The 12822-nt window shown below is 35.7% G+C and overlaps 1 protein-coding gene across 1 annotated transcript in view; it reads left to right on the top strand.

The window, feature by feature from the left end:
- The window catches only part of LOC134368541 (structural maintenance of chromosomes protein 1B-like), a 74974-nt gene that overhangs the window by 10054 nt on the left and 52098 nt on the right, over positions 1-12822 (top strand). Inside the window, exons 2-8 of the mRNA XM_063084977.1 lie at positions 1484-1672; positions 3000-3112; positions 3201-3404; positions 6214-6452; positions 8361-8619; positions 9527-9667; positions 12173-12255. Coding sequence (XP_062941047.1) covers positions 1484-1672; positions 3000-3112; positions 3201-3404; positions 6214-6452; positions 8361-8619; positions 9527-9667; positions 12173-12255 — 1228 coding nt within the window. The remainder of the gene's footprint in view (positions 1-1483; positions 1673-2999; positions 3113-3200; positions 3405-6213; positions 6453-8360; positions 8620-9526; positions 9668-12172; positions 12256-12822) is intronic.

The following is a 12822-nucleotide window of genomic DNA, read 5'->3' as shown; positions in this document are numbered from 1 at the left end:
CGTATTAATTGAATGAGTGAATTTGGATCGGGGAGTATTTTAGGCAGAATTTAAATAAGGATTGAACAAAAAGTTTCTTTTTAGCTCTGTTACTGTCAGACTTAATAATTCAATTCCATGAACGTTCATTTTGTCCATACATGCACTGTCTTACAACAGCTCCCCAAAAGCCACATTTTATACCTATTGGTTAACTGAGACTTAGCTAAATAAATGTGCAGCATGCTAACTACTTGTTCTTTTTGGAAAGATCCTTAATCTCTAAAACTAAGCCATATTTCTAGTGGCTGACGATATACCTTTCTCTTTGTTTATGTTACTTTCCTCCTTCTGGCGCTGAAATTTTAAATTGTTTGTGGATGTGCGGGAAGGAATGTGAGAAAGGAAAAAATAAATAAATAGAGATGGTAATAGCTTCATGAATATTGCACCTTGGGAATTGTCTTAGAGGAAATTATGGGCTCATGGTTGGATAACAAATTTACCGTTGGGGTGGGGAATCCCCAAGACTACCCCCAGGTTCAGTGATTGGCTGGGAGAACTAACAGGATTCAGCACATTGTTATACTCAGGACTGTTTATTACAGTGAAAAGATACAAAGCAAACGCAGCAAAGGGAAAAGGCACATGGGGCAAAGTCTGAGGAAACCAGGTGCAGGATTCTGAGTCCTCATCCACTGAAGTCATGTAGTACTCAAATCATCCAGTAACAAGTTTACAGGTGTGAAATGTTTCCTACAATGGAACCTCACTAAAGCCTCAGTTTTGATAGGGAGATGGTCACACAGGTCCTCTCTGCCTAGCACATACCAAAATTCCAGACTCCTAGAAAGAATGCAGGTGTTACCATAAATCACATTGTTTGCACAAACATTTTAGGCACCATGAGCCATTCTGATCAGGAGATGGTAGAAACCCTCCCCAAATCCAAATCCCAGTCTTCAGTTGCCAGCCAGCATTGTAAGTAGGACTTTCAAAGGATAGCAGTCTCAGGCCTGCTGTATAACTTTTCGTAGCACCATCTCATACCAATGATAAATATTCTAGCAACCTTAGTTTAACCGTTGGGAAGAACCTGGGTTTAGTTAGCCTTATTATTATTATTTTTTTTTCAGTATGTGAGGGCTTAGTGCTGCACTGATGCTTTAGGTGATAGTTTCCATATTTATAAAATAAGGATAACTGAAAATTCAGAGGCATTAAATGATCATCTGTGGTGTAATAGCTAATAATGAAAAGAGCTGGGATTTAGATCCTTAAATATAGACCTCTTAATTTAGCTACCTACCATAGCTGCATAGGAGAAACAAGTACTCTAAGTAAAAATTTTCAGTCACATGCATTTTGAACATTGACAAGACAGAACTATTTAGACATGTGTATGGGCTGTATTTCATTTCCAGTCATGTCCTGATTTCTTCAGCTCTGGTCAAGGCTTATTATATTTAAGAATGAATGAATTTTTCTCTCTTTCCTTCCCAAGGAAAATCTAATGTAATGGATGCACTTAGTTTCGTAATGGGAGTGAAAACAGCTAATTTAAGAGTGAAAAATATTCAAGAACTTATTCATGGAGCCCATATTGGAAAACCTGTTTCTTCTTCTGCAAGTGTAAAAATTGTGTATGTGGAGGAAAGCGGAGAGGAGAAAACATTTTCAAGGATTATCCGAGGTATTTTCTGTAGATTTTTGCTTATGTTATTTGATTTTTTAAGATTAAGTCAGATTGCCTGTTTTTACCTTCTTTGAAGGGTGATTATTGTTATTCTACTGGCATAGTGAACTAGAAGGTATTTTTTTTTCCTCTTCAATAGAAAATCTCAGAGGCAAGTAACAGAACATATTTGATTCTCCACTAAGACTCTTCCTTAAGCAGACATAACGAGGGTACTTCAAAATCTTTCTACAAACTTTTTGACGTACCCTGGTATTTGTTCAAATCCCCCTCCTGTCAAATAGCATTTTGATATCTGGATATTTGGTTAAGATATAAGGAGCCTACTTCAAAGACAGAGAAGTTATAAAAGTTCTTCGTGAGGTTCTTAATGTTTATCTGGTTTTCATATGATGAACTAATTACATGCATACTTTTGTCTTGTATAGACAGTTTTTCTTACCCTGAAAAGCAACTTGAGTGAAATGTTTGAATTTGTATTTTGTGATTTATTCATGAATTCCCTGTGTTGTCGGAATAAACAAGATTGAGCGTTGCTTATGTTTTTTTTTTTATTTTTTATCCTGTGCTAGGATTTCACAGAGCCTCTATAAATAGGTGTTTTTGTTTTTGTTTTGTTGTTACTATTCAGTGTCCACCAGAATATTTCTAATGTATAAATGCTGTCTTATTAACCTCCCCAAATTCAATCATAGATGATTTTAGAAGTACTTATTGTACACTTGTACCTTAATGTGTAATTTAAATATCTCACCACTTTATCCCCCAGATATATTCATTGGCTAGTTTTCTCACTTGTTTAGATTTTTTAACTCAAACGTTACCATCTCAGTAAGGATTACTTTGTCCACCCTATTTAAAATTGCAAAGCCTATTCCCCCTACACAGAAACTTCCATTCTACCTTCCCAGCTCATTTTTACTCCTTAGCACTTACGACTTTCCCACATACTATTTATTTTTCTTGCATATCTTATTTTTGTTTGTCTTTCTGACTAGGATATAAGCTCCTTGAGATCAGAAACATTTATCTGTTTTGTTCACTGCTGTAGAATAGTCCTTGGCATATACGAGGGTCCTGCAAAAAGTTTATAGAAAGATTTGTGTTATCTTTCAATTCTATTTTTCCATGAACTTTCTGAAGTACCCTCCTAATACACACTCAATATTTGTTGGCTGATTAAATGCAATTATTAACATGTATATGATTATATTATTGCATGCCTGGCCATTTTAATAACAAAAATAATTTTATTAAACTTCATTGGTTGTGGAGATATGTCTGATATTTATGTTTCCTATTTATATTTATCCTTTAATATTAGGGGGATGCTCAGAATTTCATTTTGATGATAATCCCGTGAGTCGTTCTGCTTACACAGCAGAGTTGGAGAAGATAGGCATAATTGCCAAAGCACGAAACTGCCTGGTTTTTCAGGTAAGTAGCTGTAGAAGTTCACTGGATTCATAGTTCTGAAAATACATCACTATATTTTATATGTTCGTGTGCTTTACTTTTTAAAAAGGGAACTGTAGAGTCGATTGCCATGAAAAAACCCAAAGAAAGAACCCAGTTTTTTGAGGAAATCAGCGGCTCAGGAGAACTGATACGAGAATATGAGGAAAAGAAAAGAAAGTTACAAAAAGCTGAAGAGGATGCACAGTTTAATTTTAATAAGAAAAAAAACTTAGCTGCAGAGTGCAAACAAGCAAAATTAGAGAAAGAAGAGGTAAGGTGTCATGAAGATGTAACCAAGTAAGTGTTAGATACAAAAACTTTCTATTAGAATTGCTAGGTATTGGCTTGGAATTACTAAGAAGATTTCCTTAAAAATATAAGAAAAATAAAGCCCAATATTCAGTAAAGATAAACTTTTGGATATCTCTTTCACTATTTGGGTATTTGGGTTCTTAATCCCAAATAGGCAGGTCAGCCTGAACTACAAAAATGTCTGATTTTCTCGACTAAAAACACGCTTGATAGGTTTATATCTTATGTAGCAGAGGCTCTGGAACTTCTGGATCTTGACCCCCTTACACACTTAAAAACTATTGAGGACCACAAAGAGTTTTTGGACACATGGATTTTATTTCCCAATCCTTATTGTATTTGAAATCAAAACTAGAAATTTTAAAATTAGATGTAATGGTCCATGTAAAAAATACCAATAATAAACTCATTACATGTTAACATAAATAACATTGTTATGAAAAATAACTACATTTTCCAAACAAATTAATTAGAAGAGCAACATTATTTTGCATTTATATGGTCTCCTTAATGTCTGGCTTAATAGAAGACAGCTAACTTCTCATAAATACTTAGCATTAAATCTTTTTGTGCTAAGGCCTAGCAGTTTTAGCCACCATTGGTTTTTACACCATCAGTGCAAATGTCAACACACTGAAAAAGGAAACTGATGTCTTAGTATTATTAAGAAAATAGTTTTGTCATCAGGGACTCTCTAAAAGGGTTTTGGGGACCCCTAGGAAATCATGGCTGCACTTTTCAAATGCTGTGGTATTTCTCGGTGCCCTTCACAATGCCTAGTATGAGGGGTCATGAAGTTAGTGGAAAGATTTGTATTATTTTTTATCTCCCTTTTTCCATGAACTTTTTGAGGTCCTGAATAGTGTGCCTTGTCTATGGTTGGTAATAGCTTGCATTTAGAGTGATCTTTTTCAAATGCAAATCATCCTGTCTTTCCGTTGAATAAAACCTTCCAGTGTAGTGCTTCCCACTGCTCTGAGAATCTAGTCTCCTTTCCTGCCTACTGATCTGGTCCGTGTTCATCTCTCAAAACTTAACTTCCTCTATTTTGCTACCCTGTTACCTTTGTTATATGTTGAATACACTAAGCTCCCTTTTATCCTGGAGCTTTTGCTACTTCCTCTGCCTAGATAACTTTATGCTTGTTTTTTGCATGGCTGGTACTCTCATACAAGTCTTCATAAAAAAGCCATTTTCTTTTCTCAAGCAGGCATTTGCTGTCCACCGTCCCCACCCCCTGCCCCAATCTAAATTAGCATCCCCTCTTGGACATCACCCTGTATTGTTTCTTTTGTAAAATATATTGCTGTACAAAATGATCTTGCTTATTATGTGTTTGTTTGTTTATTCTCTGATTCTTCTTCCTCCACCCCGCCCTATTCAAATAACTGGAATATAAGCTTTACAAGAGCACGGACAGTCTGTCTAGTTCTTCACTATACTCCCAGCAGCACATAGAACAGGGCCTAGCACATAGTAGATACTAAATAAATATTTAAGGAAATAAATGAGAAGTGGATATGTTTCTTATTAGTGGTTGTATTAGTCCGTTTTGTGTTTGTTGCTATAACAGAATACCTGAGACTGGGTAATTTATAAAGAGCAGAGGTTTATTTGCTTATGATTCTGGGACAGCTGCATCTGGTGTAGGCCTCAGGCTGCTTCTACTCGTGGTGGACAGCAACAGGCAGCTGGTGGGGACAAGCAGATCACATGGTGAGAGGAAGCAAGAGAATGCAGAGAGAGAGACAGACTCTCCTCTTCTTTTAAAGCCCTCAGAACCACACCCCTCACCACCGTTTTTACTACTGCACTGGTCCTACAATCCAATCACCTCTTCAAGCCTCTACCTTTCAATTACCATAATATGATTTCCCACCCTCTTATCAGTCACAGTGGGGCTAAGTTTCTAATATATAAAAGTTGAGGAATACAGTTCAAGCTTCAGTGAGTTTTGGCGGGACACAATGCAGTCCACTACAGTGTGGAAAATCTCCGTTTCTTCATATTTTTTCATGTGTATACGTGTCCTTCGTTTTGTCAGTAAAAAGGGGTGGCAGCAGTGAAAGACTGCAGTAGTCACAGTGTAGTGAAATAACTTATAAAATTACAGAACTTGAAACATGATAAGGACAATTAGAATAGGCCAACTTCCTAATTTTTTACAACATCCTGGAGGATGACCATTTAGTTGTTACTTGAAATTCTTCATTGATTAGGAGCTCTCCTCTTGAGAGACTTCATTCCTTTATTTCTTTATTAATAGCATCAGTGTTAAGGAAATTCTTCCTCTTCACCTATAATTAAGAACTATAGTAGTCCTGTTAGTTCTATCAGTAGGAAAATCACTTCCTGTAGCAGGAATTTTACCTGGAATCCTTGAATTTAAAGTTGCTAGGGACCGTACAAGTTACATGATGCTCTTCCTTCAGTTTACAAATGAGGAGGCTGATGCTAGAAATGTTAATGGACTTGCCAAACTCCTCAAGACAGAAATGGGATTAGGAGCCGGGTTAGGGGTGCCACTCCATTGTTCTTACCAGCACACCACTGAGTGCATGAATACAAAATTAATGGTTTCCTGGTTTAATGTAGAAGTGTATTCAGCAACCTTCCCTAAATAATGCTACTTTTGGCAAGAATAGTGTTTCTTAGTGACATAAATGAAAATTCGTTAGAGATCATTTATTGGTACAGTCGTTGGGTTTATGAAAGGTCAGCTTAAATATCCTCACTTTTTACTACTGTTGAATTGTACTGTTTTATAGGCAGAGCGTTACCAGAGTCTCCGTGAAGAACTGAAATTAAACAAGATACAACTACACCTTTTCCAACTGTATCACAATGAGAAGAAAATTCGTTTTCTGAATTCTGAGTTAGAGCGTGTGAATAAGGATTTGAGTGTCAGAAAACAGTCTCTTTCTCATCATGCAAACATAATTAAAGCCAAGAAAAAGGAACGTGGCATGCTAACCAGACAACTACAACAGACAGAAAAAGAAGTAAAGTGAGTTTTTAAAATTAGGTAGTAATAGTTGGGTTTTATGTAGATTGACAGAAAATAAAAAATAAATGACACTTTGAACGTTGACTTTTTGAAATAAGCTTTTTACTTTGGAATACTTTTAAATATACAGAAAAATTATAAAGATAGTACAGAGTTCCTATATTCCCTACACTGTCTCTCCTGTTATTAACATCTTAGTGTGATATATTTGTCAGAATTAATAAAGCAGTATTGGGCCATTATTATTAACTTAAGTTCATACTTTATTCCTATCTTCTGAGTTTTTGCCTAATGTCCTTTTTCTGATCCAGAATACTGTATTATATTTAGTTGTCTGTCTCCTTCAGTTTCTCTTTGAAGCTATGACCCGTTCTCAGGCTTTTCTTGTTTTTGATGAGTTCGATTGGTCAGGTTTTTTGTAGAATGTCCCTCAATTGGGATTTGTCTGATAATTTTCTTATAATTAGACTGGGGTTGTGAGTTTTGGGGAGGGAGACCACAGAAAGAAAATGCCATTCTCATCATATGGTATCAGAATGTCAACGTCTTATAGATGTTACAGGATATATCATATTCTATGGTATGTAATATCAACATGATATCGCTGTTCATGTTGACCTGGATCACCTGACTTTGTCAGGTTTCTCCGTTACAAAGGTCTTCTTTTATCTTCCGCCTTTTCATACTATAGTCTTTGGGAGGAAGTCACTAGGCAGAGCCCAGACCTGAGGAACGGGGAGGTTCGTTCTACCTGTCAAGGGCAGAGCATCTACATAATTTATTTAGAATTTGTCTACACAGGAGATTCGTCTCTTATTTGTTTATTCAATTATTTATTCCCATCAGTATGGATTTGTGGATATTTGGGGTTATAATCTAATACTGCATTGCTTATTCTGTTGCTGAGAATACTGCAGTTTAGATTATCGAGAACTCTGAGTTGGCTCCCATGTGCCTTTGACATGTCCCCATCATTGTGATTTTGGTTTTGGAGCAATTCCTTACTTTTTTGGCACTACAAGATGTTCCAGTCTCATTTTATAGGGGCCAGTACTGGAATTGGCCTGCCCTAATCTATATGAGCTTGCCCAGGGGTCAGTAATTTCTTCAAGGAGTTCTGGTCCTTTTATTCGTATTAGCAACTAAACATCTGGGTGCTAGGTGTGCTCTTTCCTTCTGGATGTCCTTGTTTCTAGGCTTTCTCAGCTGACAGAACTGGGAAATATGTGTGTGTAGAGTAACTCTTATAGATACACATATCTAAATATTTCCATATAGAGTCATCTGTATCTTCATTGAACTAAACATGAGTTCATACTGTCTCTCCATTTTAATCCATTAACACATGGATCACTCTAGCCTTCTCTTGCTTATTTATAACCTCCCAATTCAACAGTGAGAAACCTGGCTTCCACAATCTGTCATCCATTTGCATTAATCCGGTAATGATGTATAGCAGTATCAGAATTGTTCACCCATACCTCCATGGGAAGCAACTTTATAACTGGAGTTCAACCCCTCAGTATGGTTGTTTAAACATTTGTAATTCTTTTGTCACATTCTATTCCGTCTAGGATCCCTCTAAGTGATTTTTTAAAAAATTTGCTTACATTAAGGTTCACCCTTGGTGCTGTCAAGTTCCATAGGTTTTGATAAATTCATAGTGTCATGTGTCTGTCATCACAATATCATACAGAGTAGTTTAACCACTCTTAAAAAGTGCCCCATGCTTCATCTGTTTAACCCTCTACCTGACCTCGCCCAACTTCTGGCAGCCACTAATCTGCTTATAGTCTGAAAGTTAATTTTTAGAATTTATTTTTTAATGTGATTTAATCAAAAGGACTTCTTCCCTTTATATATTAAAAAAAATAATTTTCTTTAAAGCAAACTTTTTTTTCTTTTTAGATCTCTTGAAGCACTTTTAATTCAGAAGAGGCCTCAATACATTAAAGCCAAAGAAAATACTTCTCACCACCTCAAAAAATTAGATATTGCTAAGAAATCAATAAAGGACAGTGAAAAACAATGTTCTGAACAGGAAGATGACATAAGAGCCCTGGAGACAGAGCTGGTTGATTTAGATCGTGCATGGAGAAGTTTTGAAAAGCAGATTGAGGAAGAAATCATACATAAAGTTCGAGACATAGAACTGGAAGCCAGTCAGGTGAAAAAGTCAACATATGACAAATCTTTTCTGTCTATTGTTTCCACTTCTCCTTTCAATTAGAAAACATTTAAAGGATGTTCTCTCTGTCTGATACTTTAAGAGAGTATCCTCAGAATGTAAATTATGGGGATTTAAATTTTTCAGCCTATACACAGAATCTAAATTTATTCTTCAGACTAAGCTATTTTTTATAAGATTAGATGGCATTATAACACTTCTGAGTTAAAGTCCTAGAAATTACTTCAGCAAGGTTACATGATGTCATTTTGTAGTATAGAAGTTAGGTAATTAAGTTATTATTTTTAAGGTAGTTATTTTTCTCCTCTCATGATATTATAAAAACTTAAAGGTCAGATATACGCGGCTTTGAAGAGACATCATTTAATTGACAGGAGGGAAATCGGTTACTTAAGGTGACTTAAAATGTTCAGTGATAAATTAATATCCAACTTAGTATATGGTATTTAATTGTAATAAATCAAGTGTAGATATCCAAGTATACGTAGCTGAGAGTTTCGGATATTTTCTCAACTAAATTTTTATCATTTATCTCTTTGTTCATTTTATGATAATCTATGTCACACTATATGTACCAAAATAATATTGACTATATAAGTAAGAAAGAAATATATCATTTTTTCTAGATTCATTCCCCTTTTAAGATTTTCTGACAGAAATGTTACTATAGGATTTGTTTTGAATACCTTGTTGCTCTATATAAGGTTTTAAATAAAGAGGGTTTTATATTATGTTCACATTATTTTACCTGGATAAGATGGCCAATATGATGCAATGCATATAAAACAATCTTTTGATAAGATTAATTATCTGCTAGTATCATATAAAGAATTTCCCGTCATGTTTCTTTAAATGAGTTAGCAATGTTTCAATGCTATTTATACAGGTGGATCATTATAACGAACTTAAGGATCAAGTAAGAAAGAAAGTAGCTGTAATGACGCAACAACTGGAAAACCTGCAGTGGGAACAGAAGGCAGAGGAAGACAGGCTGGCATTTGAAAAGGGGAGGCATGGTGAAGTTCAGGTACCTCAGTTTGTGCCGTGATGATTTGGGATTATCCTCAGTGACATTTTATTCGCTTTTTGTACTAATATTTAAATATATAAATGGATTTACATCAAACATAAGCAATTAAAAATTTTCTGTATTACCTGATATGCTGCTTAGTATTATTTAGGTGATCTTTTATATTTAAAATATATTTGTCTGCCTTCCTCCTCTACAATGTAAACTCTACGAGAGCAGGGATATTTGTTTTATTCACAGATGCATCCCAAGCACCAAGAATAGTTCCTTTTCCACAGCTGATAGTCAATAAATATTTGTTGGATTACTGTATTTTACAGATGAGGGGATCAAAGCACAAAATGACTAAGCTAACTTGGCTAAGGTCATAAGTGGAGGAACTGGGATTTAATTCCAGACACTTTGTCTTCAGAGTGAATCTCCTTCACCCTTATAGTATACCATCTCATTTTAGTGTTTGCGATTTGGGAGATGAAAATACAAATATGGAAGTTGCTTTATATGATAGTCCTGTGAGTAGAAGAGATGGTGGTTTGTGCCAGGAGAAAAACAAAGATAGTAACATAGCAGGAAATATTTTTAAAACATTTGTATAATTGGATAATTTGTATCACATTATAAAAGTACACACTGATTTCTAAAAATACATATTTCACATTTTTGCCTTTGTGCATGTTAATTTCTTTCTGGAGTAACCTATTCATCTTCAAATGTTAAGTTATATAGTTACCTATACCACAAAGCCTTCCCTTGGCCTCATTTTCTCTCCACCCCACTTCCAAAAAAGAGCTGAAAATAATTTCTTCCTCATATAAGTATCCATTGTTCTTAATCTGTAACTGTCTAAGGGCTTTTATCAGATTGCACAGAATTTACAATTGATTGGTACAGCTCTACTAGATTGGAAGCTTCTTCAAGGCAGGATTCATAATCATGTCCATTGTAAACCTTGCACTCAGTAGATGTCGAGTGTTGGTTGAATTGATGTTGCCTTTTGAATATAAAAAGGAAATAAGATACTCAGGTGGAGAGAGATGGGGAAGAGCTGTACCCAAACTGAGTTTCTACAGGACCGATGACTCCGTTCACAGATAGGAGGCTCTGTCACTTTCCACAGGTCCCAAGATCTCTGGTGCTAAGTAATAGTTGATTTTCTCAGACAACTAGCATGGTCAGCCAGCATCTCAAGTCCAGAATGCCTAGGACCAGGGTAGTCTGATTATCCCACATTATGCGTCCAGCAGAGCACCCAGGTCCTGACATACCTCCTGTGGGATGAGGAGAGCAAATGGGACCCACAACTTCTCTTCTCTTGTTGACCCTGGTCTTTTAGATTTTTCTCCAGTAAATCCTACTCTTCCACCTAAGCCAAGTCTGAAATTTGTCCCAGGCCCCCAGGTGGTGTCCCCTAAGAGACCCACCTGGCATATTAAAGTAATGACCGTCTAGCATGACACAGGCTCTGGGAATTTCCAGAGTAAAGGCGCAGAAGCGCCTGTTCCCAGCTGGCTGAGCTTGGTACTCTCCTCATTGACGACTCTTGCTCTTCCCTCTCTGGATGGAATTCTTACGTGACATAATAGAACTTCAGTATGGAGACTCTAATTTCAACATGTGTGAGCTCCTACAGCAAAAGAACTGTCTGGCTCATTTTTATAACTCTGGCACCTTGCGTAGTGCAGGTTTGTTCAGTAAAACTGTGTGATAAGTGAGTAAAACAGGTTAATTATCTTGGAATACGCTTGTTTTTTTCCACCTGAAAACTGTGGTATTTTCTTTCCTGGTGGTATACTGAAAAAGAATTGTGTTTTTACTTTCATACACTCCTGGTTTTAGATCATTTAGTAATGGAGTAAGACAGATCAATCTTGTTAAAGTACACAGGATGAATTAGGTGTGGGAAAGGTTAAAGACATGAAACTAATTGGAGGCTACTACTTATGGGATTTAATGATAAAATGAATAGAGCAAGTCTTTTGTGAAGTCCTTTCCCCAAAATCCTATAAGTTGCCCTGAAAGTTCCCATATGATTTTGACATTAAACCACTCTACTATAATTACTTATTTGTCTCTCTCCCACTAGACTTTACTCCTTGAATGCAAGGTCTCTGTCCTGTTCATTATCGTATCTCTAGTTCCTATCACATGGTAGCCAGTGAATAAATATTTATTGAATGAATTAGTTTGAGGGACAGATAAAACCTGTGTAGATGATTGAAAATATTCTTCTTGGACTTTGAAGCTACCTGAATGAAATAGCTGGAGATTAAATGTCCAGAACATGGTGGAGTCAAGATTTGAACCCTGATCTGTGCAACTTCAAAGCTCTATACCACACTGCCTTTTCAAAATTAAAATTTGCGCTCATAAATATTTTCGTATAGTTATATTTGATGTATTTCAAATTTCCAACAGCTCACAATGTTATAGTATGTGTTAGGCATGTAATTTAATTTGTTAGGAATTGTTGTAATTGATTTTAGGTTTCCTTTCCTATTTCAGGGAAATCTAAAACAAATAAAAGAGCAAATAGAAGATCATGAAAAACGAATAGGGAAGTTGGAGGAGTATACAAAGACATGCATGTAGGTAGAGTAAAAAGACACTCAGCTTTCTTATCTCTCAAGTGTCTGGTTATTTCTGCACATCAAATGAATGCTCCCACTGTTATAAAGTTCTCACTCTTCCACTGTTTTTTTCTTTATTTCCTCCATTGCTTTTCATTTCATTGAAGATTGTTAAAGATTATCCTTAACTACATAATAAACGTAATCTTTAAATTTTGAAAATATAAATGTGTAACAGTAGTGAAACTTTAACTTTCTTTTGGCATTGATACTTTTAATAAAAGTAGTGGGTTATGTCATGAAAGCTAATGCAAGGGTACCTCAGAAAGTTCGTGGAAAAATAGAATTAAAAGATACTACGAATCTTTCCATGAACTTTTTGAAGACTCCTCATACAACCCAAGTATTCTGCCACTAAGAGTTTCTTTTTAATGGGCATTTCCTTATTATTAAGCTCATGAGGATTGCTCTGGTTATAGTGATCTATCGTTATATTTCAGTGTGCAGAAATACATATCTTTTGGATCAACAAAGAATGATCAAAATTGTTTTTGCCCTCATTTGATATTAGGTTTATTGTATTAT

The sequence above is a fragment of the Cynocephalus volans genome, chromosome X (assembly GCF_027409185.1).
Source record: "Cynocephalus volans isolate mCynVol1 chromosome X, mCynVol1.pri, whole genome shotgun sequence".
NCBI classification, from domain to species: domain Eukaryota; kingdom Metazoa; phylum Chordata; class Mammalia; order Dermoptera; family Cynocephalidae; genus Cynocephalus; species Cynocephalus volans.
This window is presented reverse-complemented; position numbering and strand designations above follow the sequence as displayed.